This window comes from Pyrenophora tritici-repentis, chromosome 2 (genome assembly GCF_003171515.1).
Source record: "Pyrenophora tritici-repentis strain M4 chromosome 2, whole genome shotgun sequence".
NCBI lineage: Eukaryota > Fungi > Ascomycota > Dothideomycetes > Pleosporales > Pleosporaceae > Pyrenophora > Pyrenophora tritici-repentis.
The window spans coordinates 4,060,939-4,086,736 of NC_089391.1; the positions used below are offsets into that span (position 1 = coordinate 4,060,939).

The window sequence follows — 25,798 nt, forward strand, 5'->3', positions numbered from 1 at the left end:
GGCAGTATCCGTACCCTCAGGGCCTAGAGCAGTTATGCATCAGTACATCCCTCCGCCGCCGCCTCAGCCCTCGAGCACTCCAGCGGCTCATATGGCCCTCCCTCCACCACCGCCGCGACAGACGGGCTATGGCATGCCCATCCCACCGCCCCCGCATACTAACAACTGGGGCCCTCCACGCTCGATATACCAACAGCCCCAACAAACAATCTACGACCCTGGCCAGTATCGCATCTACCCCCCAAACCTCCCCCCGCCGCCAGGGCCGCCGCCGCCTCCCCAGCAAGTGCAGCATGAGCGCGAGCCGCCTCTGACGTCGGCTACATACATACCTGGCGGCGAGTCATTTGGACCTGGCGTAGGTATACCTCCCCTCCACACTTCCAGAGGCTACCCGGAGCCCTACTACCGTGACGACAGCTATTCAGCCAACACGGATACCCCGGCACAAGGCTTCTCTAGTAGCCTACTCGAGAGCGTTCAAAGTGTGCAGTACGGGTCCAACAATGGCGGCTTCAACGCCCCCCAGACGCCCAGCAACCGCGGCCACCTCAACATACCCACGGACCGAGCTCACGTCTATGACTCGCCCGGACCACCCACGGCTACACTACAAAACCCCATGGTCCAGAGCCACGGCAGCGTCTACCACCGCGCCGAAAGCAACGGCACCACGCCCATTTCCCCCCACGACCCTGCCATGCAGTGGCCCGCCGAACGCGTCCAACACTGGCTAGCGAGCAACAACTTTTCACGCGACTGGCAGGAGACATTCAGGACACTCGGGCTGGAAGGCTCCAAATTCCTCGACATTGGGCGTGGTCACGGCAGCAAGGGCAACGTTGCCATGATGCACCAGGTCATTTTCCCTCAGCTGGCCAAGCAATGCACTGCCAGCGGGACGGGTTGGGACCAGAACAGGGAACGGGACGAAGGTCGCAAGCTTCGTAGGCTTGTGCGCTCCATTGTGGAGACAGGCGCCGCCAGCAACCCTCGAGCACCACCCCAACGATCCGATACGGGCATGACCAGCGCCGGTACAGAGGGCACTGTCGAAAACTCACCATACATAGGCTCTCGTGGCATGGACTTTGGCTCCACCCCAACCACGGCCGGCAACGGGGAAGAAAGTCCTGGTCGTCAGATACTCCTACACTCGCCTGTGAGCGGTGCAATCCCACCCAGGCGCATCTCTACACAACATCGCAATTTCACTGCCCCTGGCCTCGGCACCACCCCAGATTTCTCGGAAGGGCCCGCGCGCAGTCCCTACTCCAGGGAAGTCCTACAAGGTCTCGATCCAAAGTCTGTACGCCATAGTCCCAATACGTCCACCGAATTCGCACCCTCTTCGTTAGGTGCTGCTACAAACTATCTCCAGGCCAGTCCGCAGCACAGTCCGGGCCTGCCATCAGCACGGCTTGCTACCAACGGCGGTCAACTCAGCGCGGGTTTGTCCACAGGGGGTTCTCGTTACTACTCACCCCATAACCGTGTCAACAGTACAGAGTCGATCAATTCTACTTTTGCAAACACTGGCTCTGGTCCACCTTCAGGCCGATCGTTTGATGGTCGATCAGAAAGTCGTAATGAAAACAAGAGAAACGGCTATGAAGGCTCGCGACCTGGCACCGGTCTGTCACGTTACGATGGCATGGAAGTACCTACCAGTGCCAAGGATCATGACAAGGGTTTTTTCAAGAAGATCATGGGAGGGCGAAAGAAGGACAGCCACCCATCTCCTGACGACACCAGCTTGGATTCCCCCACCAGCCCGGCCAGCCATCGCACCCACCCCAGCGGATCCTTGTTTGGAAAGTCTGGAATGAACTCCAGTGAAACGTCATTGAACGATCGGCCTCCGTCGCGGCGCTCGGCTCAGACAGATTCTGAAAATAAAGCGGCAGGGCGCGGCCGCAACTCTGGCAAGGATGACCGCAAATTTGCTTTTGTCACGCCGGATGGTTGGAATTATCGACTTGTTGACATTACCAACGTAGACTCTGCCGCATCGTTGCGAACAGTATGCTGTGAGGAGCTTAGCCAAGGCTTAAGTCGAATACCCGGTGTAGAGCTGCATCTCACACTTCCTGGACAGTATGAACACAACCGCCCCCTATCCGATTCCAAGCTTCTAAAGGCTCGGTCACAATACGGCAACCGAGTCGGCGAACTGAAAATCTTTGTCAAGATACCCCAAGAGGGCACGAATGTCCAACCTTCTGCGGGACTGGGTGTATCACTTCCCCTAGTATCTGCCAGAACTATGGAGGATGATGCATACTCTCATTTGAACGCCGACACACAACTAGATTCTCCCGGTGGAAAGTCGGGCGAGTCAACACTAGTCGCGGATAAGAGTGCCGCCCTGAGAAAGATGGCAGAGAAGAACGAGACCACTCCAAGAAGTGCGATTGATGGAAGAAACCCGGAGCCATTGCCGGAGCAACGCGATGACATGGCCGAGGAGGAACGTCGGAAGCTGCTCGAAGCTGCTGCAGAGGAGCACCGAAAGGAAACCAAGCGCAAGCAGGATGAATATCTCAGGACACGCTTCGGCAAGCTCACGGCGCACAGTCCAGACCCCAACTCCGCTACGAGTGACACCATCAGCTACAGGAGTCAGCGTATAATCGATTTTGACGAGCCACGCGCTTCTCCCTACGAGGACCTGAACAAGTCTTTCGACGAACGCAAGAACAAGCAGCTTGTACCATTGAGAGAGCCACCTCCTGTGCCAGCCGATACCAGTACCCTATTAAAGGCTAATTCGTTATCAAGGAGCAAGAACCGGGGTTCGTGGCCTGAAAGTGATGATGGCGAGGCTAAGCAGGAATCAACGGATCATTCCGAGAAGCGCAAAGCTATACCCCAGGGTGCAAGTGGCTTGGGAGGTATTGCCGCTGCAATAATTGGTGCTGGGAACCTTGGAGCCGGAATCGGGGCAGCGAACAGAGCGCCTCCAAAGGCGCCACAACCTCCGCCAAAGGATGGTGATTCTCCAGAAAGTCTTCGACCATCGCAACAAGTGCTACACGACAATCATTTTGCAGCTAGGTCTGGTTCTGGCCGCAATAGTCCAGGTGGGTCCCCCCGCAGTCCCGGCGAGCTCACCATGAGCAAAGGCAATATACCTTTCAGAATACCTGACTATGAGGAAGCTTTCGGCGATCATGCAGCACAAGAGAGGCTGGACCTCACCCCTGTTTTGTCCGATCCACCCTTATCCCAAGAGCGACCCCAATCACCTCACTCAGCGCGGCCCCAAGAATCCACTTTGAGCAGGGAGCCATCGCGAGTGTCGATTTACGGTCCAACGCACGACTTCGAGGAAGCGCGAGTCTCTTTCATCACCAAATCACCGAACCTTGAGCCCATGGATTCTGGTGATGACGACTCCGATGATGGTCTATTTGCTGCACCTCTCGCGGGACGAATTGGCCCGCCTACGCCCGCAAAGAACATACCGCTCGCTCGAAATACTTCACGTGCCCAACGGCCGAATCTCACGCTCAAGACACAGCGGTCTAAAATTTCGCTAGCTCAAGTTACTGAACAAACTTCTGAGCACAGTGCAGCCGGTGACCGCGAACCTCAGCCAAACGATATGCACCCCGAATCGGCTGCATCTGCAACTTGGACCGATTCTCCAGACGATACGAACAAATTCTCCCGCCGTGAGTCGTTTGCTAGCGATGTCTGGGCAAACCGCCCGCCCGCCGAAGCCCTCGTCGAACATCTTGACGAGCTGTTCCCACACGTCAACCTTGATCAGCCGATGCTTGAAGAGGAAGACGGAGATGCCTCTACAGATCCAGCTTTTGACAACAAGCCCATACCGGCTGAGCCTGCCCCTATGTCGCTTACCCGTGGTGGTGCTGGACTGCAATCAATTGCTCAGCGAAATATGCGCAAGTCAGGTGTTGGCTTGGGCCGCACGAAGTCTATCCGTGAAGTGGTCAAGTCGCAGTACCAACCACTTGACAAAAAGTCTATTGCGGGACAGGCACCCGCTGGGGCTGGTCCGTCGCGCGTTGCAACACTAAGAAACGGTGGGGATATTATCAGGAGGAAGTCGACGAAGATGTTCAACGCCAGAACCGAGCAAGTTCGACCGCAACGTGGCTCCCGTCTCGTCATGGAAACTATACCTCAAGATCATTTACCCAACGTACCGTCCCGTCAACCGACATTTAAGTGGATGAAGGGCCAACTCATTGGCAAGGGCACATTTGGTCGCGTTTATCTCGGTATGAACATCACTACAGGTGAATTGATTGCTGTCAAACAAGTAGAAGTCAACGCCAAAGCGGCCGGCTCTGACAAGGACAAAATCAAAGAGCTTGTTAAGAGTTTGGACCAAGAAATCGACACGATGCAGCATTTAGATCACCCAAATATCGTGCAATACCTTGGTTGCGAACGCAAGGAGTACAGCATTTCTATTTTCCTCGAGTATATTTCTGGTGGATCGGTAGGATCTTGTATCCGCAAGCACGGCAAATTCGAAGAGTCTGTCGTCTCCTCGCTGACTCGTCAAACTCTGCTCGGTCTCTCATATCTCCACCGAGAAGGCATTCTGCACCGGGACTTGAAGGCTGACAACATTCTCCTCGACCTTGATGGCACATGCAAAATCTCGGATTTTGGTATCTCAAAGAAGACGGACAACATCTACGGCAATGACGTCACAAACAGCATGCAAGGCTCCGTCTTCTGGATGGCGCCTGAAGTCATTCGCTCTCAAGGCCAAGGCTACTCTGCGAAAGTTGACATTTGGTCGCTCGGTTGCGTAGTACTAGAGATGTTTGCGGGCAAGCGTCCCTGGTCTAAAGAAGAAGCCATTGGCGCCATTTACAAGCTCGGCAGTCTGAACCAAGCTCCTCCGATTCCCGAAGATGTAAGCAGGATAATTGGAGTCGAGGGCTTAAGCTTCATGTACGATTGTTTTACCATTGATCCCATGGAAAGGCCGACGGCTGAAACGTTGCTGCGTGCACCGTTTTGCTTTTCGGATCCAAACTACAATTTCTTGGACACGGAGCTTTATGCGAAAATTCGAGGCGCATTTCAGTAGGGTAGGATTGATAATAAGGTGTGGACGGTGACGGAACGGTGGATTTGGTGACAAGTTAGGAGGAGGGCTTATCGGGGCAACCAAGTGTCATGCAATTGTGTGTTGGCTATATACCCACTTTACTGTTTTTTGCTTTGTTCAGATTTATTCAACAAAATGACAGCGTTTTTACTTTCTCGATTTCATCAATGTGCAAAAACACCTAATAAGCGTGGCCGACGTTTACAATGACGTTTTTACACAAGTATATTAAGTAGTTTATATCACCCAGAACTTGTTCCCGATGTAAGTCTATATCAAAGAAAAATCAAATCTGTTCCCGTGAGTCTTTGGAGGCATGGATCATAACAGCTATTTCGTTGAATACGTCTAACATGACTAGTAAGAAAGCCACCTTTTCTGTATCCCCAAGGCTATAGAATAAGATCCGATGAATCTAGTAATACTAATTTGTGTACCTGATACGCATCTATTTTTGTATCTAGCGTTACGTTGGTATTTCTGTGTCCACTCAGATTGTATATCTAAATCTTGGGCTATCATCTCCCATTTCCGCGATTGCCTCCTCACTCATACCCTCTACCCTGTTCTCTTCCTCTCCCTTTTCACGACTTGAGTTGATGCTCCCTAAATGAAACCACATTATGGTGTAGCAAACGATTGCAAAGCCCACCATGGCCATTGTGATGCCGTGGCCTTTGATAAATCGGGGTCGATCATGCGTTGGATATATCTACGCGTAATTAGCGCAAGTCAAGTAGTTGACATGGGGTAATGAGGAAGGAGAAAGACTTACAAAAGCGCTCATGATTCCAGCACAGTTTCCAATACTGAGCTGCAGTCCAGTGGCGGTAGTCCTTTTGCCGTATCTCGGGAGATTAGTCGGTAGCCACGCGAGCGGCAAACCGACACAAACGTATAACCCCATGGCAACAAGGAAGCAGCCAGCGTAATGGACACCCGAACTCGCCGGACTAATGAGCATGGCATATCCTACGATACTAACGACACCCAGTAGGACACTGTAAAGCCCGCGCTTCTGCTGCCTATCGGAGAAGCGTGCAACCACAAGGTAAGTGATGGCGCCCAATGCGTAGCAGGGAATTGTGAGAACCTGTATCATAGCGCTGCTAGCCGTAGTATTGATGGAACGAATAATGGTAGGCAAAAAAGTCGAGTAACCGTAAAGCATGGTATCGGAGCCAAACTGCGCAAAGCAGAATACCCATACTTTCCAGTCCTTGAAACATTTCTTGACATCATCCCAATGGAATTCAGCGGCTTTATCCGTGTAGCCAGTTTGGCGTTTAAGCCGAGCAGCTGCGAATGCCTTCTCTTCGGCGGTGAAGAAGTAGGCGCTTTCCGGGGTATCGGGAAGTAGGAACCACGTTGCAATGCCGAGAATGAACGTTGGGATACCCTCTATGATCATGATCCATCTCCAGCCTCGCATCCCAGCTGTGCCGTCCATGTGTCCGATTCCGTAGGCAAGAAGACCGCCACACGCGCCTGCGAGTGCGGATGAGACGAAGAGGTAGCCGATGCGGAGGGCAAGTTCGCGCTTGGTGTAGAAGAAGGTTAGATAGATGGCCATTCCAGGAAACAGTCCTCCTTCCACGGCTCCTAGAAGCAGACGGCATGCGATGAGCCCACCGTAGCTTTGTGCTACGCCAGTCAAAGTCGCGATGATGCCCCATGCTACAGTGATGAAAGATATCCATCGCGAGGGCGTGAGTTTCTTCAGGACCAGATTCGAGGGGAGCTCAGATAAGATGTATGTTACGAAAAGAATCGAAACAGCTGTTTGGAATTGCGAGTCGCCCATGTTGAGGTCTTCCTGAAGGCCGTATAGACGCGCATTGCCAATGTTCACTCTGATTGTGTTAGAGTGTTGCTTCTTTAGTCATAAACTCCAGCAGTATATCCACCTAGGTGACATGAAATACTTGACACTGCGGGTAAGCAGTGTCTGGCGCATACAATGGCGTCTATACACTAGTATGCCAAGTATTTCATGTCACCCGGGTGTATACAAATTCAAACATACCTGTCGAGAAAGCTGAAGAGATACAACAGCATCACTACTGGAATGATGAAAAGATCAAGCTTGCGTACAAGCTTCGCCTCAAAGACTAGATCCACGCCTTCCAGCTGGCCCCCAATCTCGTCGCTCTCCCTTGCAGCATTCGGCGCTGCCGAATCATAGTTTTTCTCGATGTCGCTCATAGCGCCGTGAAAATGCTATTATGTGTCTGTGGAAGTTGAAATGATGGATGATGACTGATGTCAAGCCGGCAAGTTGACGACTTTTTCCGTAGTTTGTTGTTGGAGAATAATGCAAAACGTGAATGAAAAAACTTCTCAAAGCATCATCCAGCCAAATGTAGGAGCCATCATACTGTCGGTGCCGTGCGTTCGCCACGAGACGGCGAACCTCGTGCTTTATAAGTTTGTCGGCTTTGGACATCGGAACTTCAGCTATGACCCACTTTGGAACGACATGCAGATCCGCCGCGGGGCTGGGACCAATTGAGGTGCAACGCTAGCTCTTTGCGGAATGACGTAGCATCTCTAGCGCAGATATGCTGCTGGGTAACTGATAACATAACGGTTAAACGGATTACTGTGTGCCAATGTTCGAAGTTGGGGGGATACAATCAAGCGAAAGATGGGGGTTCAGTCGTAGTCATGATACCAATATGTGCTGCTGCGTCGTCAGTGAGTGATGGCAGGCTCCCTATGCATAGAGTCCAAAAAACCCCGATTCGCAGTAGTTTGCAGTCGTGCATTGCTTAGCCAATGTCATTAGTACATTAGTCGCTGTCTGAGCAAACAACGGATGCTGTGGCTACGTCGTGGGTGACATCATAATTGATCCTTGTTGAGCAGCTGTGTCACGCCGGATGTGCCTCTCCTTCCGTCTACACATACAGATGTCTTCATGATATCATATGATCCTAGCCACATAATTACTGCCCTAGTAGAAACCGTTAAATTATCAGAGTCTCTAAATAAATGGTCTCGCTATTGTTCAAAACCTAGAAGGGCCCATCTTTTGATAAGGAATGGAAGGGTACAAATACCGTTTGGTGTGACGTCCCTCTCAAAGCTGGCCGAGACATTTGTCACTCCTGTCAAGCCCGGAAACTCCGAATAAACAGAACCAATGGTCGATATGCACCAGTCGATAAAGGCTATGATATCAAACAAGATGTCGAATGGGGTTGGAGATATATCATGTCATCTCATCCTGTGGTACATTGATCTCAATTACAAGTTTCACGTCCATAGAGGCGGTATGCTCGGTCGATAAGACTAGCTACAATACTGTGAAATCTGATTTTCCTGCTCCGTTCCGTCTCTTGCAAAGGTTTGATAACACCTTGGACTTCTTGTACTGTGTAGGGACCGGAGGTATGGAGACGAATTGTAGGCTTTGTTTGAGCCAATAAGCAACTGTCGGAAAACCACGATAACGCATCGCAGAAGACTGAAGTCATTGGAAATGCAAAGACCATGGCTGTTGATTAAAAAACAAGAAAAGAGTCGAGCACATGCTATAAGACATCCGATGTATGCTTATTTTTCGACGCGGACGTAGTGCTTGCCGGCTCAGCAAGCGGCGGAATTGAATTCTGTAGATATGTATAAGAGCTTTCCACAAATGACCGCACCGAGTGCAGTCACAACAAGGGTTTGAATCGGGGGACGCATGCAATCACTTTTATGAATGAGAAGAGAACACAAAATAATTTTGCGTGGAACACACAATGCCATTATTACTCCTACCCATTCTGACCCGGTCTACCCTAGAAATAATCGCACTAAACACATCCAAGAGTATAGTTGAAATGTAAAACCCCTCAGTGTCGGACAGGCCAAGAAAGCAAAATCCAAATAAGGTCCTAATGCACAAAACATGTAATCATATGCGTTCCAGACCTGACGTATCATGTACGTCCGTGCCAGCTGGAGATTGTCGCTTTTATATCGTATATCTATGTTCAGGGGCGGACTAGTCCTTCATACGTCGAGACAACACAAGCAACGAGCCACGAGCCTATCGCAGCTTGCCGTGATCTTGGGCTTCTTTGACCTGCTCGAAAACCTGCAAAGCATATTAGTCAAATGCAATAGTGTTTTGGAACGAGTGGTTTCTTACCTTCAACATCTTCCTGCGTGCACCAAGTGCGTTGACTCCGCGCTTTTCCAAGCCTTCATCGTCAAGCTCAATAAGCTCCTGCCACTTGAGATCCTTCAAGTTATCTGTGTACTTGTGTAGGCGGAGACTCCGAAGCCAGTTGGGAATATCCGAAAGCAGTCCAGGGTCAGTGGGGTCCTCCGGAGGCTTTGAGCTGCCGCGACGGCCTCGGGGGGATCGACCGCGGTCGATGTTGTCACCGAGGAAGCCATGTCCATCGTTGGTGCCAGCTCCAGCAAGGCCAAATTGGGCGAGGTTTAATGCACCCATTCCGTTGTTCATCATACCGCCTCCGTAGTCTGCAGCTAGGAAACCGTTGGCCTGAGGCGAGGTGAAGTTACCCATGGCACCCATGCCTTGGGCCTGCATGGCGAAACCGGGGGAGCTGGGACGGGACCGGCGGCCGTTCATGGCAGCCAGTTGCTGCGCCTGCAGAGCTGCAGCCTGCTGTGGGGTCAGTACTTGGCCCATTTCGTTAGTCATGAGTATGTTTCCATTGCCCATTTGAGGCATGCCTGGCGACATGGGCCCATTGTCCGAAGAACGAGCGCGGCGGAACTTGCGAACGTCATCCAACTGGATGCGATTGTTCACAGTAGACAAGGCGGCCAGCTTCATGGCAGTGGCATTGGCAACCATATCAGCTTGGTTGTTCGACTGGTTGAAGTTGCCGACCATGGGAGTGCTCAGCTGCGAAGCCCAGCTTCCACCTGGGGCGTAAGCAGGCGAAAGCAACGGCACATTGACCGAGTTTGCCTCGAGTGCATTCAGCGTAGTGGTTTGCACGTTGCTGTTTTCATTCTGAAGGGGGAGGCGAGGAGAGCGGAGGCCGGCGGAAGGCGGAGGCTGAGTGAATTGGCCCATTGGCTGGTGCTGTTGCTGCTGTTGCTGCTGACCAGAGGATTTGGGGCGGTTGCCCTCGTTCCAAGGCGATGCAGGCGGAGCATTGTTGTCCCTCTTGCTGTTGTCCTCGGGAGCACTAATGGTAGGGGCGGCCAGCGAAGTGCGGTCGCCCACGGTGCTATTGCGGTTCGACGCCGGCGCAACGCCTACCACATCAGTAAACTCCGCCTTTTGCTTAGCGATGGCGGCGGCAGCATCCGGGAACATGCGATTGATCGTGGACGACTCCAAGCCAGAGTTGCGCTTGCCGGCGCCGGGGGACGGCGGCGGACGGCCTAGACCCATGGAGTGGCGGTTCTCGCCGGTGTTGAGCTTGCTCATAGCGTCAGTCAATTTCTGCGTCATGGGATCTGCGAGGCGTCAGCAAGTAAATTTGCCAAAAGGAGCAAGCCGACTAACCCTTTTCCCCAAAGTTGGCAGGGGAGAGCACGCCAGACATGGGCACGTTCTTGGACATTTGCTGCAGAACCTGGATGAAGAACCTGATCTGCACCTGGGTCGTCTGCTGGAGCAAAGCATAGAGCGCGGCCGTCCTCTCGGCCTCGCTAAGCACGCGAAACCACTGCTCGATGGCACTCAACTCGTCCTTGAAGTCCTGGTCGAGCGTGGCTGTCGCCATTTCTTCGAGCGTCGTCTCGTACTGGTCGATGTCGGCCAGCCACTGCTGAGCGGCACGTTCCATCTCGTCCGGGTTGCCCGACTGCGTGTTGTTGCGGCCAAAGTAGATCTCCGAGGCGGGACGAATGCCACGGTTGGCAAGCGGGGAGGGGAAGCCGCCGAGATCAGTGGAGGCACGTAAATGATGGCCAGCGCCGAGGGAGCTGCGGGTTTGGGGCGGGCGGAGCGAGCTGGAACCCTCGGGCGTGCTGTTCCTGTTTGCAGCTATATGGCTTGCAGACATGGCGGCGGCGGTGGTGGTGGCGGCGCTGACGTTGATGGTCGAGGTCAAGGTCAAGGGGAAGGGGATTGTGTGATGCGAGCTTCGTAATTCTGCCAGTCAATCAGCACTGCTATTCTTTGGCGCACTAGACGTCGACCAGGGCAAAAGTTACAGTGTAGTTTGGGTGGCTACCAGGTGCTTGAGGGCGAATTGTTGCACACGAGTTGTCTCCTGCAGTCCCAGCTGTGCCTCAAAGGAGAGCTCGAGGTGCGAAGTGTCAGGGGAGAGACAGATTCGCAGTGGGCTGATGGATGGATAGGTGCAGCAGGGTGCAGGAAGGCGCTGTGCGGGGTCGGGCAAGCAGCGCAGTAAGAAGAGAGTCGGGTTAATATATCGAACTACAAAGAAGGGAAACGGTCGGTGAAGAGGGAGGTGGAGAGGCGGACGATGCTCACTGCCAGAGGTGAAGAAGGGGACAACTCTCAGGTCAGGTCTCTAAAAGGCGTTCGTACCCTTGGCATGCGGCCAATCAGGAACCCTGCAACCATGGGCTGAAGCAACGGCTCCAGCCCTGGAGGCGTCTAGCCTGGGTGCGCAGCTGTTACAGACAAGGCGATGTGCGTGCATACATGGCATGGCGCCTTGGGGCATCTCCGGGTGCAAGTGTCTCCAATTATTCCTATGCCTGTGCCTGTGGCCATGTCTGCCCGGCCCTGTGGATGCGAGTCTCCGCACCTGAACTCCACCCGGCCCTGACTGTGCCTCTTCAATTCAATGTTTCGATCAAACGCCTTTTGCTGATGACTGGCGAACAGCAATAGGTTTAATGGAATTATTTCAATGCCTTGCGCCTAGCACAAGCAATACGAACCACATTTTCTTCTGTAACATGCTCCCTTGACCCTGCATCTCTCATTGGCGAAATGTTAGCGGGTAGGCAGCCTCATCAAACACCCCAAGGAACACGAGGAATGATTCCGGAGCCGTCTTTATGCATCTCATCAAGCCAAAAATGGTCGCTTGTTGGAGCCTGCACCGTTTTATTCTTGTATGAATTTATATTATGATTTTGCTCTCACTCTTTTCACATCAACTCACAATGTCCATAACTCAACATGAATGAGCATCTCATTGATACAGTGTCCTCATTCGTATTCATCTTATGATGATGCTGCTGCTGCTGCTTGCTGCGATTGTTGTGCCGCCGATTGTATCTGGATAATCTAGACTTTGGGTTAGGATGCTTCAAAGTGTGTTTATTAGGTACATGCAGCTCTCATACCTCGCCTTTAATCTTCTCGCTCTTTTCCTGTATGCCCTGGATTTGCTTTTCAATGTCCTTGCTGCTCCCTGTAAGTACATGCTCTCAAAAGCAGACGCGGTTTTCAGCTTACATTTGCTTCTCAATGAATTCTAGGCGGCCGTTGACTGACATGACTGCCTCAGTCTTGTCCTGCTTCAAGAGCACCGGACCGATTTGCTTGTATATGTTGGCATCGTCGTCGAGAATGTCAAACTCCTGCAATAACATGTCTCAGCATCTGTTTGCTCACGCTTCAGTTGTCATTCTACTACCTTTTTGACTGTGGTGTTCTCTTGCTGCTGCGACTCGAGCTTTTGGCGGGCCTCAACCGCAGTTCCGAGTTCTATCTCGATATTAACACGCTTTTCTCACGTTTCACACTTGACATACCGGCTTGGAGGCCTTGGTAGCTGTCCGACAAAGCCTGAAGCTTCTTTTGCACGTCTCCCATGGCTTTGGTGATGCTGAGTAAGGCTTTGCACAAAGTTCGTGGCTGGTTATTCGGCCCTGGCGAGCGGCATGTCCAACTTTCTCAATGCGGTTAGAAGCAACGCGGGGCTTAGGTGCCTTCCAGACCGTAGCAACGAGTTGACCCTCAACTGCGACGCCCGTTTCGACTACGTTTTCTTGCGCAATTGCATACCTTGGAGTTGCCGATTTGTGTTGCGCAACCAGTCAGTCACCCGTACTTGACTCTTCTGCCTCTCAGCAACGCCAAATAGCGCGTGATTGCCCCACTCAATCGTTCCTCCGACTGCCTAGGTACCAACCAGTGCTTCTCAACTACACGTACACGTAAACACAAAACGAGATCGTCAAGAGCGCCCGACACTCAAATCTGGAGCCATGAGTAACGCCGACTTCCTCGGCCGGGCTATCGAGACGGTCAAGAAAGCCATTGAAACGGACACAGCGGGCGAATATGAAAAGGCGTACCAGCTGTATTACAGCGCTCGTGAGTCGCCGACACAACAGTTGGAATGATTTCAGCTGACGTCTAGTAGTGGAGCTTTTTATGCTCGCCTTGAAATGTGGGAATGCGACTTCTCATTTAGATCTGGCCTACTAATACCGCGTAGGGGAGAAGAACCAGAAGTCCAAGGATATGATTAGAGGCAAAGTCGCAGAATACATGGAGCGTGCAGAGAAGCTGAAGCAACACCTGAACCAAAACGACGCCTCGAATCGGAAGAAACCAGCAGCCATGGGCTCAAACGGCAAATCAGCAGGTGGCAGTGGCAAGGGCGGAGGGTTTGTACAAGGCTCAAGTGAAATAATACGGAGCATTACAGCTAATATATGACAGCGATGACGACGAAGGCGAGCAAGACGCAGACTCAAAGAAACTTCGCGGTGCGCTCGCAGGTGCCATCTTGTCCGAGAAGCCCAATATTCGGTGGGAGGACGTGGCCGGTCTTGAAGCGGCAAAAGAAGCGCTTAAAGAGGCTGTCATTTTGCCCATCAAGTTCCCTCATCTGTTCACTGGCAAGCGACAGCCTTGGAAGGGCATATTGTTGTACGGACCACCAGGTACTGGTAAGAGTTATTTGGCAAAAGCTGTTGCGACCGAGGCAAATAGTACCTTCTTCAGCGTGTCAAGTTCCGACCTGGTGAGCAAGTGGATGGGTGAATCGGAACGGTAAGTCACAGCTAGCACGCCTATGAGACTCATAAATTGACATGAAACAGGCTCGTTAAACAGCTCTTTGGAATGGCGCGCGAGAACAAACCCTCTATCATTTTCATCGACGAAATTGACGCGCTCTGCGGGCCCCGAGGCGAAGGCGAATCAGAGGCGTCCAGACGTATCAAGACCGAGCTGCTGGTACAAATGGACGGTGTAGGCAAAGATTCGAAAGGTGTGCTCATTCTTGGGGCGACAAATATCCCATGGCAACTTGACTCTGCTATTCGACGGCGATTTCAGCGACGAGTGCACATTAGCTTACCAGACACGCCGGCGCGCATGAGAATGTTCGAGCTCGCTGTTGGAAACACACCATGCGAACTCACCCAGGCAGACTACAAGAAACTCGCAGAGCTAAGTGAGGGCTACTCAGGCTCTGATATATCCATCGCAGTACAGGATGCGCTCATGCAGCCGGTGCGACTGATTCAGACGGCGACACACTACAAACCGGTCGAGGTTGACGGAGAGACCAAATGGACACCTTGTTCACCAGGAGATGCGCAGGCGCATGAAAAATCATGGACAGATCTAGATGGTGACCAACTCCTTGAACCACCGCTCAAGGTAAAGGACTTTATCAAGGCGATCAAGGCTTCAAGACCGACGGTTAGTGGCGAGGATCTGAAGCGTAGCGCAGAGTGGACAAAGGAGTTTGGTAGTGAGGGCGCGTAGTTGTAGTCACGGCGACGTATACATTTGAGGCGCTTTTGGTGTTATATCCCCTTCCAGCATAGCGATTCGGGGTCCGTGGAAGAAGCGGACTAGGCCGGCCGGCGTTGAAGGAGGCCAATCTTGGAAATACAAATGGTTGAAATCAGTTTGTGCTTGGTCATGTCCAAGCAAGTCTAGTAGCAGCACATGCATTCTGAGTGCGACATGGAGCCGTCTCAAAGTTACTGTTTGTCAGCTTTCCAGGCAGGGCGTGACAGGTTCCTCGTGACACTGAACAAGCGTGGTTTTGGGCAAATGGGTGAGTCAGGCAAGCGTGATACGGAGCAATGAGGGGCTCATTCTTGTTCCTGAAGTTGCGAAATTATCAAGTCTGGATTGGATGCCAGCTCGGTCGTGCTTGATGTGCTTGATGTGTTTGAGGAATTAGTATGTATACTATCAACTATCAAGGGTCGCTGCTGCACGCCGACGACATGCTGTGCCTGGGGGCGGCACGTGTGTGTGTGTGTGTTGTGGGCAAGTCAGATGGGAAAAAGTTGCAGGTGGTGAGTGGCGGTCTGGGCGGACATTGTTTTCGTCTAGCAAGTGAACCCTGGCAACCACGTCGACTCCCGCAAAGGCGGCCGTAATCCCTCCTACTGGCCCCTCACTCGCCAACCAGGCAAAATCAACTCGGGTGTCAAAAAGCATAGTCTTCGCCATGTCACATACCGGTACGATGCGGGGGACACCTAAGCCCACGAACCGCAACCAGCCCCAGCAGTTCGGCCACAGTCCTTCTGGCATCCCACGGCCTGCGCTTGAAACCCACGCCACCCATGTTGCGCAGAGCGAAGTGGGCGGCTCGTCGCTCAGTGCCAGTCGGGCAAAGATGTCCAAGAGGGACGACGTGAGTGGCTTTGCTGGAATGTGTATGGTTGCATGCTGATCGGGCACCAGGCAATCCGTCGAAAGATCGAATCCGATCTCAACAAGAAGAAGAACCACAGCGGACGTGTGCGCCTGTCCAAGAAAGCCCCGCCTGGCACCGTCCTCGCCCTGAAGCCGTCGCCCGCCCTCCAGATCAAACCATCAACTACCGTGGCCGAGGCTGCGCAATTGATGGCGGCCAAGCGCGAGGACTGCGTCCTGGTCACTGACGACGACGATCGCATTGCAGGCATCTTCACCGCAAAGGATCTGGCTTTCCGGGTTGTCGGCGCTGGAATCAAGGCGCGCGACGTCACTATCGAGGAGATCATGACCAAGAATCCCCTTTGCGCAAAGACAGATACGAGCGCGACCGATGCCCTGGACCTCATGGTCAGGAAGGGCTTCCGTCATCTTCCCGTCATGGACGAGAACCACGACATCTCTGGTATCCTGGACATTACAAAGTGCTTCTACGACGCCATGGAGAAGTTGGAGCGTGCCTATAGCTCTTCTCGCAAGCTTTACGACGCTCTCGAGGGAGTGCAGGCAGAGATGGGCTCTAGCCAACCAGCTGAAATTATAAACTACGTCGAGGCTATTCGCCAGAAGATGTCTGGGCCTACTCTGGAGTCTGTCCTGACTGGTCTTCCTCCAACCACGGTATCTGTGCGCACTTCTGTCCGAGAAGCCGCAGCCTTGATGAAGGAGCACCATACCACGGCTGTGTTGGTGCAGGACAATGGCTCCATTACTGGAATCTTCACCAGCAAAGATGTCGTCCTCCGCGTTATTGCCGCGGGGCTCGATCCATCGACTTGCAGTGTTGTTCGCGTCATGACGCCCCATCCCGACTTTGCGCCCATGGACATGAGCATCCAGTCTGCTCTTCGCAAGATGCATGGTGAGCGCAATATCCCATGCGCTGTACTTTGGATAGCACTAACTTTCTTCAGATGGGCACTACCTCAACTTGCCTGTCATGAGCGACGCGGGCGAAATTGTCGGCATGGTGGACGTGCTCAAGTTAACATATGCGACGCTAGACCAGGTACGTTGCGGGACATTGTATTTATGTATCGTGACACTAACTGTACACAGATCAACAACATCAGTACCACAGATAGTGAGGGCCCGGCATGGAACAAATTTTGGCTCTCGCTTGACAACGAGACTGAATCGATGATGTCTGGCGAGGGCGGAAGCCGACACCCTGACCACCGATCATACGTCTCGCACAACGACCGCCCTGGTCTCATGGATCGCGGTGATAGCGTATTGCCTAACGAGTCTGCCTCGCACCATGGAGGTGACTCGCCCCCGCAGTCTGCCGTAGCAAGCAATCATCCTGCAACTATGGAGGACATGCCTTTCCCCTTCAAGTTCAAGGCTCCAAGCGGTCGCGTCCACCGCCTGCAAGTGGTGGCCTCTCACGGTATTGAGGAACTCATCTCCAACGTAGCCAATAAGCTCGGTGGAGAGGTCGAGGCTCTGGGAGGCATCCCAACATTCGACGAAGGCAAGATCTCCAGAGCCGGCTTTGCTCTGAGCTACCTTGATAATGAGGGCGACACGATTTCCATCACAACGCATGACGATCTCGTTGAGGCCATCAGCTTATCACGCATGGCGCATCGCGAAAAAGTCGATCTCTTCGTACATGACCCTGACAAGGCGCCGATGTCTGCTGAAGTCAACCCACAGCCGGGGTTGCCCAAGCCCGTGACACCGCCTGAATCCACCCTTCGTGAGCGCAAGCAGTTCTTCGACGACGAAGAGGACGAAACACCTAGGTCTCGAGGCAGGAACCAACCTGTGCCTCTCTCGCAGCAGCCGGAAATTATTGCTGGAGTTCCGAACGACCTCCTTTTACCGGGAGCGATTGGCGTACTTGCCGTTGTGATTGTCGGAGTGTTTGTACTTGGCCGTGCCTCGAGCCGGTAAAGGGGATTAGTGGTAATGTGTCGAGCAGTTTGCGATTGCAGTGGGAGCTAGAGTGCATTGTTTCCTTTGTTAGTAGGTAATTGATATCCCATAGATCCCTGGGTGTTTCGTAGCGTAGACAAAGACAAATTGAGATATGTCATGATTACTGAAAAGCAAGGGGTGTGGGCTGGACGCTTGACGTCAAAAAGGTGCACGTGATGATAGGTTGCAGTGCATGTGCGGTCGGTGTAGACGATAGTACAGGTGACCAATGACGAGGCGGGGTGGAGGTACCTAGTTTACAGCCACCACCCTTGCTCGTGGTTGGAGAACATTTTTGGGACAAGACAGCGAGCCCCGCCAAAACATTGCAGCTGGCAGCGAAATTTCCACGGCAACGCTAGAAGCCACACACAAAGGAGAAGACGCCGAAACCGACAAGACCCCCTGCCAGTCTCAGCACACGGTGCTCTGGATATTACCTAGCCACTAGGTAGCCACGGCAGAGAGGCTGACTGTGTCGCTCCACAAGCACTTGCATTTGCACCTGCACCTGCACCTGTACGACGGATCGCAAGCACTACAGCAGCAAAAGTCACCAAAATCCGCCATCCGCCATCCGCCATCCGCCCGTGGTAGTTCCTTCTTGGCTGCGAAGGGCGCAACAACTCACCGGGGCCCGCTCCCCTTCAAGACTCGGAACTCCCCAACTACAACCACAACATGTCTGTTCTCCCTCCCGAGGTGCACACGGCTCTTGCCACGCTGCTACAAGGCCTCCAGTCGCCGGATAATGTGCAGCGCGCGACGGCAGAGCAGCAGCTCAACGAGGAATGGGTCAACCAGAGGCCCGACGTGCTCTTGATGGGCTTGTCGGAGCAGATTGAACTGGCCCAGGACACTTCAGTAAGCCCCGCTCTAGTAGTACCAGCGCTGCATGCGAGACTCACGTGCGACACTGCAGACGCGAACCTTTGCCGCTGTCATCTTCAGGCGACAGTCGTCGAAACCACGCAAGGCCGCCTCAGGCCAGACAGCCGACCTGTTCCTGACGCTCAACCCCGCCGAGCGAGAAGCCATACGCGCAAAGCTCCTCCAATGCCTCGCCAACGAGGCCGACACGTCGGTACGCACAAAGGTCGGAGATGCCGTGGCCGAGCTCGCGCGCCAGCACACAGACGAAGGTAGGCAGATGCCATGTACGTGACGGCGTCCGAGACCAAATTCTAAAACTGCACAGGCGTTGCATGGCCAGAACTCCTTGGAGCCCTCTTCCAGGCCAGCCAGTCGCAGGACGCCCCACAGCGTGAGAATGCTTTCAGAATATTCTCCACGACGCCGCAAATCATCGAGAAGCAGCATGAAGACGTTGTCATGACGGCCTTCAAGGGCGGCTTTGGCGACAGCGAGTCTTCGGTGGGTAGTCTGCCTACACCTTGTTCAAACTCCAGCTCACCTTGACAGGTCCGAATTGCGGCCGTCGAGGCCTTTGCCTCTTTCTTCCGCTCTATTACCAAGAAGGCCCAGTCCAAGTACTACTCGCTCATCGGCGAGATCCTCAACATTCTGCCACCCATCAAAGACTCTGGCGATGCTGATCTCCTCACCAAGGCTCTCATCTCGCTCATTGATCTTGCCGAGGTCGCTCCTAAGATGTTCAAGCCTCTCTTCAACAGCCTCGTTCAATTCAGCATCTCCGTCATCCAGGACAAGGACCTTGGAGAGACTGCTCGCCAGAACGCGCTGGAGCTCATGGCCACCTTTGCAGACAATGCTCCCGTCATGTGCAAGAAAGACGCCAACTTTACCAACGACATGGTCACGCAATGTCTATCTCTGATGACAGATGTCGGTGCAGATGACGATGATGCCGAGGAGTGGAACGTGTCCGAAGACGTGAGTAGAACCATCCTCACGTCTGCTTCTGCGCTAACATACAGCAGCTGGACGAAGAAAGTGACTCGAATCACGTTGCTGGTGAGCAGTGCATGGATCGCTTAGCCAACAAGCTGGGTGGACAAGCCATCTTGCCCCCAACTTTCAACTGGCTGCCTCGCATGATGACATCTTCAGCTTGGCGCGACAGGCACGCCGCCCTCATGGCTATTTCCGCCATATCTGAAGGCTGCCGCGAACTAATGGTCGGCGAGCTTGACAAGGTCTTGGATCTTGTACTGCCCGCTCTTCGAGACCCTCACCCACGTGTTCGATGGGCTGCCTGCAATGCCGTCGGCCAAATGTCAACCGACTTCGCTGGAACCATGCAAGAGAAATACCATCAAGTAGTCTTGCCCAACATCATCCCTGTGTTGGAGTCTTCAGAACCCCGCGTGCAAGCACATGCTGCTGCAGCCCTGGTCAACTTCTGCGAGGAGGCCGAAAAGAACATTCTCGAGCCATATCTAGATCAGCTACTCAACCATCTGCTTATGCTTTTGCAGAGCCCCAAGCGTTTTGTCCAGGAACAGGCTCTGTCTACCATTGCCACTGTTGCTGATTCAGCCGAGGCCGCCTTCTCCAAGTACTACGACACCCTTATGCCGCTCCTGTTCAATGTACTGCAAGAGGAACAATCCAAGGAGTACCGGCTGCTTCGAGCCAAGGCTATGGAGTGCGCCACACTCATCGCTCTCGCTGTCGGCAAAGATCGCATGGGCCAAGACGCACTTAGCCTTGTCCAGCTGCTCGGGCGGATCCAAAACAGCGTTTCGGAGCCCGACGATCCTCAAGCCTCTTACCTCCTCCACTGCTGGGGTCGCATGTGCCGCGTACTGGGTCGCGAATTCGTGCCCTTCCTCGCTGGCGTCATTCCACCGTTGACCGAACTTGCTGGTGCTAAGGCTGACATCCAACTACTTGATGATGAAGATCAGGTCGCACAAATACAAGATGAAGAAGGTTGGGAGCTGGTACCTCTAAAAGGCAAAGTCATTGGAATCAAGACCAGCATCCTTGATGACAAGCACATGGCTATCGAGCTTATTGTCATCTATGCACAAGTACTCGAGGACGCATTTGAGCCCTATGTCAACGACATTATGGACAAGATTGCCCTTCCTGGTCTTGCATTCTTCTTCCACGACCCTGTACGAGTCGCATCTGCCAAGTGTGTACCAATGTTGCTAAACGCATACAAAAAGGCTCATGGTCCAGAGTCTACACAGTTGGGCCAGCTCTGGGAGCGTACTGTGGAGCGTGTCCTTGAAGTCTTGAGCGCCGAACCCGCCATCGATACTCTTGCCGAGATGTACCAATGCTTCTACGAGTGTCTAGAGTGCATCGGCCAAAATTGTCTCACAAATGCGCACATGACCTCATTCGTGGAGTCAGCTAGGGGCGTACTCGAAGACTACAATGTTCGTGTCAAAGAACGCCTGGAAGAGCAGGCCGACAATGAAGATGGCGAGGAAGCGTCGGAGGAGACCCTATTCGCTATTGAGGATGACCAGAATCTCCTTTCCGACATGAACAAGGCGTTCCACAGTATATTCAAAACCATGGGCACAGCGTTCCTTTCACATTGGGCCTCCTTGATCGAATTCTATGGCCTTGCCGTCGTCAACCCAGATCCCACCCAACGCCAGTGGGCTATTTGCATTTACGACGATGTGCTAGAATTCTGTGGCCCGGAGTCCTGGCAATATAAGGATCACATCATACAACCACTCATTGACGGCATGCAGGATGATGTCCCCGCCAATCGTCAAGCTGCCGTGTATGGTGTTGGTGTAGCAGCTCACAAGGGTGGCGAGAACTGGTCGGAGTTTGTTGCTGCCTCCTTGCCCATGCTCTTCCAGGTGACCCAACGCCCCAACGCTCGTGCCGACGACGACATCTTCGCAACGGAGAACGCATCCGCTGCGATTGCCAAGATTCTGCACTACAACTCAAGCAAGGTGCAGAATTGGGATAGTGTCGCGGCTGCCTGGGTAGACACTCTGCCTATCACAAACGATGAAGAGGCTACGCCGTATGCGTATGCGTTCCTTGCCCAATTGATTGAACAGTCAGTATCTACTATGTCCAATATTGTACCCACACAACTAACACCTTTTGCAGGCAAAACCAGACTGTCTTCTCCCAACCTGCCAAAGTCTTCAACTACGTTGTCCAGGCACTCGAGGCTGAGACTCTACAGGGTCAAACCGCCAACCGGGTTGTTATCTCGGTCAAAGCACTTATCCAAGCCACGAGCACCGATCTCAGCCAAGCCGCGGCGACTTTGACCCCGGAACAACAGCGTACAGCACAGGTTTATTTTAGCTAGAGGCTAAGTGGCAGAGTCTTTGGCTGGCTAGACGGCCTTGTGTAGGTAGAGCACCTTGGTCATGTTGCATGAATGGCGTTCCGTCGGATGTTATGACACGATTTGATGAGAACGGATACCTCAAGTCAGAGGACTGGTGTCAAGCAGGAGGATAACGAGATGGGAATACTCCTACCACGGCGAGCTGCTTATTTTGGTTAGGTCAGGTTAGATATATCACAGATTCCCCCCATGATTCCCGTCATTCCCTGTCACTACCCCAGTACCATCCATAGACATGTTTGGCCGGGCGTAATGGTAGAACAAAAAATACCCCGAAGATCCTCGTGATCAATGGGTTGAAGCAAGCTTGACATTAATCGTAGCCTACCGGCTCAGATGTTCTTATCCTTCAGATTCATTGACCCACTATATGTGATGGAGCAACTTACTATGAGTTCTACAAGAGGACGTTCCGTGACATGTATCGCGTACACCTAGTCACAGTCAGGAAATCGGTGGAGATTGATCAGAAATCATGTCATTATCATAAACTTTATCTTGCCAAAGTCAAAACACCATGACCGTATCGAAAGCTGGAGAAGAAAGATCCGCATTACTGACATGAAGCTGGGAGAAATTTCGATATCACGTGGGATGAGACACGTCATAGGTACAACAAGAAGGCTAGGTGTCTCGCATGGAGCTGCTTAGCGGACTTTTATAGGATTACCAGGCCGTCTTTGACGCAAATTTAGATGGTTCTGCAGATGGGAAAGCCATGTAGCTGGATATGGCTAGCGTAATTGATGCCAAGCGATAAGATTAGATCCGCACCTCGCTACGCGAATTTCGAACGTCGTGCCTGCCTGCCCGACTTCACGAATCCGACGTCAGCAACGACTCTCAACGACAACACCCCACTGCTGACTTTTAGATTTCACATCTTCAGTACGCAAAACTTTGTACATCGTCGCTCAAGTCACCCGCTTACACATCTCGATAGAATCAGCCCAACATGGTCAAGAAGCGAGCGTCCAACGGCCGTAACAAGAAGGGTCGTGGCCACGTCAAGCCTATCCGTTGCTCCAACTGCTCGCGATGCACACCCAAGGACAAGGCAATCAAGAGATTCACCATCCGTAACATGGTTGAGTCCGCCGCCATCCGTATGTCTATCAATGCGTTGCGCGGCACCAGTCCGACGACGACGGAGTAGAAGATGTTGACTGACATTACGCAGGTGATATCTCTGATGCCTCGGTCTTCCCCGAGTACACTGTCCCCAAGATGTACCTGAAACTCCAGTACTGCGTCTCGTGCGCCATCCACGGCAAGATTGTGCGGTATGTTCGACTAGGCAAAGGACCGGATAAACATCAGATTCTAACGTAACTTGTGCAGTGTGCGTTCGCGCGAAGGTCGCCGCAACCGTGCCCCTCCTCCACGTGTTAGGTACAACAAGGACGGCAAAAAGATCAACCCCAACCAGGCCGCTGCTAAGACTACCACTGCTTAAGCAGGACGCGGGTGAGGGAAATGAATGATCATGGCGCTTGGTGTGGGTCTTATGGGTCTTTCGGAATGTCATACTGGAAAATGCATGAATCCACGGAAGATGGGGGCAGGCCAAATGACGAATCACGGTTGAGGCTTGCTCGGAAATACCTGCGGGAGCACGGAGAGCTAGCTATGAACTTGTAAAAGAATATCCAAGTCAACTTGCACCAGTTCACCGTCCACCTGGGTGATGTTGATACGTTTTGTTAGCCAGCACCCGTAATGGATACATTTCGCCACATTGACGTGGCTGGGCAATACAAATGGTCATTTTTGCGGGTTGGATGCTTGGGCTTTCAATCTCAGGCTTGTTCATGGTCATAGACATGGTACACGTAATGATTTCAGTCATTCCGCTTTCCCTCACCCAAGTCGCCACCGTTGTCGAGACTCTTCTTTCCGCTTGCCGGCTCTGGCTCAGTAGTGTCCCAGTCCTCTGCATTCTCATCCCATCGCTCGAGCTCCTCATCGACTGTGGGTCTGACAACGCCCGACTCCTGGTCTTGAATATGATCTCCTAGCTCAATGTCTCTTTCTTCATCGCCAGCGACTGCTGTGTACCCGCGCGCAGCCCGCTTGCGCCCGAGCATGCGCTTATGATACCAATTGCACGCTCCCAGTGCAACAAGAGATCCCAGAACATTGGCGACTATGTCATAGGAATCAAAGGTGCGATGTATCTGTTTGTGCGTTAGCCTGCAACACTCACGCCGCACGCCGCACCTGCACCCTTCTCCCCAGATTCGCCAAATAGGCACATCGTCTCTGTACGACTCAAACAGCCCGCCAGGAGCATGGGAGATGGCTTACAGGCAACAAGCCCTGCACGACCTCGCTAGCAACGCCCAGGCCAATAGTGCACACGGTAAAAGTCAGCTGCAACACCTTCCTCCGGCTTGTTTCTAGTATCCAGTAGAAGCACAATGTGAGCAGGAAGAAGGTGATGAAGTGGAGCGCTTTGTCGGATTGCTTGTACGAGGGGATTTTGTAGTCGGATGGGGAGAAGCCGGCAGCGGCACTGACAAAGATCAGGCCTATGAAGGCGCCTGCAATGTTTTGTTAGCGTTGTATGTGTGGAATAGATTGTGCGGAAAGGGGTCGTCAGCAGAGGATCCAGTGAAGATATCCCAGCTTCCGGGGACCGCCTCTTGGTTGCGACTCGTATAGTTGAGCTGGGAAAGCTCCGTCGAGTATACAGGGTAAGCCACATACCGGCAAAGGGTTTTCGTATGCGCATTGTAAGTGAGAGGATGGTGCTATGACTGACTGAGGCGCATAGTCATAGTGGGAGGCATGGGTAGAGCTGTCAGACGCGGTGCTGCAACGTTGCTGCCAGCCTGCCACGAGCGAGCTCGCACCGCTGTGGAGCTAGCTACTTTGGGAAGTACTGGCGCCGATCACGTGTGGAACCTGTGAAAATCGATCAAGCTGCAAGTGCGGCGGCGGCTCTGGGGTAGTTTCTCCAGGTCTCAGTCCGATGAGGTAACGCTCTGGGCGCTATGCCCTACATGTAGGTGGAAGAAATATTATACTGCAGATGTCGCTGTTTGCTGGAAACGGCGTCGGGGCAGCACACCGTCGGCATAACTCGGCGTCGTCCACAAGGTGCAAAGCCCGCGCAGCAGCTGAGCAGAGGCTTCTAGCGTGCATCTGGGTGCTTCGGTGCTTGCAAGCGGCACGCAAAAGCTATTGTGGAGCGGGTTTGGTGTGGTGCAGACCAGCAGGCCAGTTTGATATTGGAACGCGGGTGATTCATGGGGTTCGCGGCGGGCGCATCGCTAACCAGGCTAAGGCGTGCCTACCTAGTACGAACTGGACCACCTGCACCTCACGACAACGACGCCAAACACACAAGCCGCATCTTTGGCCATCAAGGGGCGCGCCCACATACAGTCTTCCATCTCGCAGTCATCAGAAAACTGCTCGCTCGACGTAGGCCTTTTTCACATGCTTGATTTTATCGCGTCGCGACACCTGCACCAGGTTGGACGTCGCCCTGAAGGCGGGCCATCCCCGTGAGGCCGCGAACCGCCAAGACCCCCCACAACCGACGACGACGACTATGTCCCTCGCTGCATCTCCATATCCGCCATCCTCGCGAGAACGTCCAAGCCATGCCCGCTTCCTGCATCAGCCGCCCAACGCGACACGTTTGCGCACCCCCAATGCGCCGCTGAATGATGAGGCCATGTCCAACGCCTCCAACGCGAACCACCTGGCCGATGGCGCCGACACGACAGCCGATGAGGATCCCAGGGCGGCGCGCTGGCGGGAGCTTTACTTGCGCACCGAGACACGCCTGGCTGCCGTGCTGGGAGGAACATACGAGGACGATGCCGTTGATGTTTTTGACCATGCCCCGAGGCCACCCTTCCACCCTGCTCCCGCGGCGCATGACGCGCGCCCGGCCATGACGCCCAAGAAGCTCACC

At 53.2% G+C, this 25,798-nt stretch overlaps 10 protein-coding genes across 10 annotated transcripts; 5 read left to right on the forward strand and 5 right to left on the reverse strand.

Moving 5' to 3' along the window:
• Positions 1 to 622: 622 nt before the first annotated feature.
• PtrM4_070040 (SPS1, Serine-threonine protein kinase) lies at positions 623 to 5,077 on the forward strand (the record flags this gene model as incomplete). Its single annotated transcript, XM_066105879.1, has 1 exon — positions 623 to 5,077. One exon carries the CDS (start codon positions 623 to 625, stop codon positions 5,075 to 5,077), a length of 4,455 nt encoding a protein of 1,484 aa, XP_065964506.1.
• A 511-nt stretch (positions 5,078 to 5,588) lies between these two features.
• PtrM4_070050 (UhpC, Sugar phosphate permease) lies at positions 5,589 to 7,303 on the reverse strand (the record flags this gene model as incomplete). Its single annotated transcript, XM_001933677.2, has 3 exons — positions 5,589 to 5,810; positions 5,874 to 6,951; positions 7,125 to 7,303. The coding sequence occupies 3 exons, from the start codon at positions 7,301 to 7,303 to the stop codon at positions 5,589 to 5,591; spliced, it is 1,479 nt and encodes a 492-aa protein (XP_001933712.2).
• Positions 7,304 to 9,137: 1,834 nt separating this feature from the next.
• PtrM4_070060 (uncharacterized protein) lies at positions 9,138 to 11,082 on the reverse strand (the record flags this gene model as incomplete). The annotated part of the gene is made up of 4 exons (XM_066105880.1): positions 9,138 to 9,185; positions 9,240 to 9,988; positions 10,175 to 10,531; positions 10,581 to 11,082. The coding sequence occupies 4 exons, from the start codon at positions 11,080 to 11,082 to the stop codon at positions 9,138 to 9,140; spliced, it is 1,656 nt and encodes a 551-aa protein (XP_065964507.1).
• A 1,255-nt stretch (positions 11,083 to 12,337) lies between these two features.
• Positions 12,338 to 12,815, reverse strand: PtrM4_070070 (GimC, Prefoldin, chaperonin cofactor; the record flags this gene model as incomplete). Its single annotated transcript, XM_001933679.2, has 4 exons — positions 12,338 to 12,404; positions 12,456 to 12,580; positions 12,637 to 12,707; positions 12,755 to 12,815. The coding sequence occupies 4 exons, from the start codon at positions 12,813 to 12,815 to the stop codon at positions 12,338 to 12,340; spliced, it is 324 nt and encodes a 107-aa protein (XP_001933714.2).
• A 395-nt stretch (positions 12,816 to 13,210) lies between these two features.
• On the forward strand, positions 13,211 to 14,726 carry PtrM4_070080 (SpoVK, ATPase AAA+ class; the record flags this gene model as incomplete). Its single annotated transcript, XM_066105881.1, has 5 exons — positions 13,211 to 13,319; positions 13,369 to 13,395; positions 13,444 to 13,615; positions 13,671 to 14,003; positions 14,054 to 14,726. 5 exons carry the CDS (start codon positions 13,211 to 13,213, stop codon positions 14,724 to 14,726), a joined length of 1,314 nt encoding a protein of 437 aa, XP_065964508.1.
• Positions 14,727 to 15,426: 700 nt separating this feature from the next.
• On the forward strand, positions 15,427 to 17,579 carry PtrM4_070090 (CBS/PB1 domain-containing protein; the record flags this gene model as incomplete). The annotated part of the gene is made up of 4 exons (XM_001933681.1): positions 15,427 to 15,615; positions 15,666 to 16,539; positions 16,592 to 16,686; positions 16,737 to 17,579. 4 exons carry the CDS (start codon positions 15,427 to 15,429, stop codon positions 17,577 to 17,579), a joined length of 2,001 nt encoding a protein of 666 aa, XP_001933716.1.
• Positions 17,580 to 18,284: 705 nt separating this feature from the next.
• Positions 18,285 to 21,828, forward strand: PtrM4_070100 (KAP95, Karyopherin (importin) beta; the record flags this gene model as incomplete). The annotated part of the gene is made up of 6 exons (XM_066105882.1): positions 18,285 to 18,467; positions 18,526 to 18,745; positions 18,802 to 18,977; positions 19,026 to 19,457; positions 19,505 to 21,567; positions 21,621 to 21,828. 6 exons carry the CDS (start codon positions 18,285 to 18,287, stop codon positions 21,826 to 21,828), a joined length of 3,282 nt encoding a protein of 1,093 aa, XP_065964509.1.
• Positions 21,829 to 22,825: 997 nt separating this feature from the next.
• Positions 22,826 to 23,326, forward strand: PtrM4_070110 (40S ribosomal protein eS26; the record flags this gene model as incomplete). The annotated part of the gene is made up of 3 exons (XM_001933683.2): positions 22,826 to 22,976; positions 23,051 to 23,153; positions 23,212 to 23,326. 3 exons carry the CDS (start codon positions 22,826 to 22,828, stop codon positions 23,324 to 23,326), a joined length of 369 nt encoding a protein of 122 aa, XP_001933718.1.
• A 385-nt stretch (positions 23,327 to 23,711) lies between these two features.
• Positions 23,712 to 23,957, reverse strand: PtrM4_070120 (uncharacterized protein; the record flags this gene model as incomplete). The annotated part of the gene is made up of 1 exon (XM_066105883.1): positions 23,712 to 23,957. One exon carries the CDS (start codon positions 23,955 to 23,957, stop codon positions 23,712 to 23,714), a length of 246 nt encoding a protein of 81 aa, XP_065964510.1.
• A 184-nt stretch (positions 23,958 to 24,141) lies between these two features.
• PtrM4_070130 (VanZ domain protein) lies at positions 24,142 to 24,604 on the reverse strand (the record flags this gene model as incomplete). Its single annotated transcript, XM_001933684.2, has 2 exons — positions 24,142 to 24,413; positions 24,580 to 24,604. 2 exons carry the CDS (start codon positions 24,602 to 24,604, stop codon positions 24,142 to 24,144), a joined length of 297 nt encoding a protein of 98 aa, XP_001933719.2.
• Between the last annotated feature and the right edge of the window lie 1,194 nt (positions 24,605 to 25,798).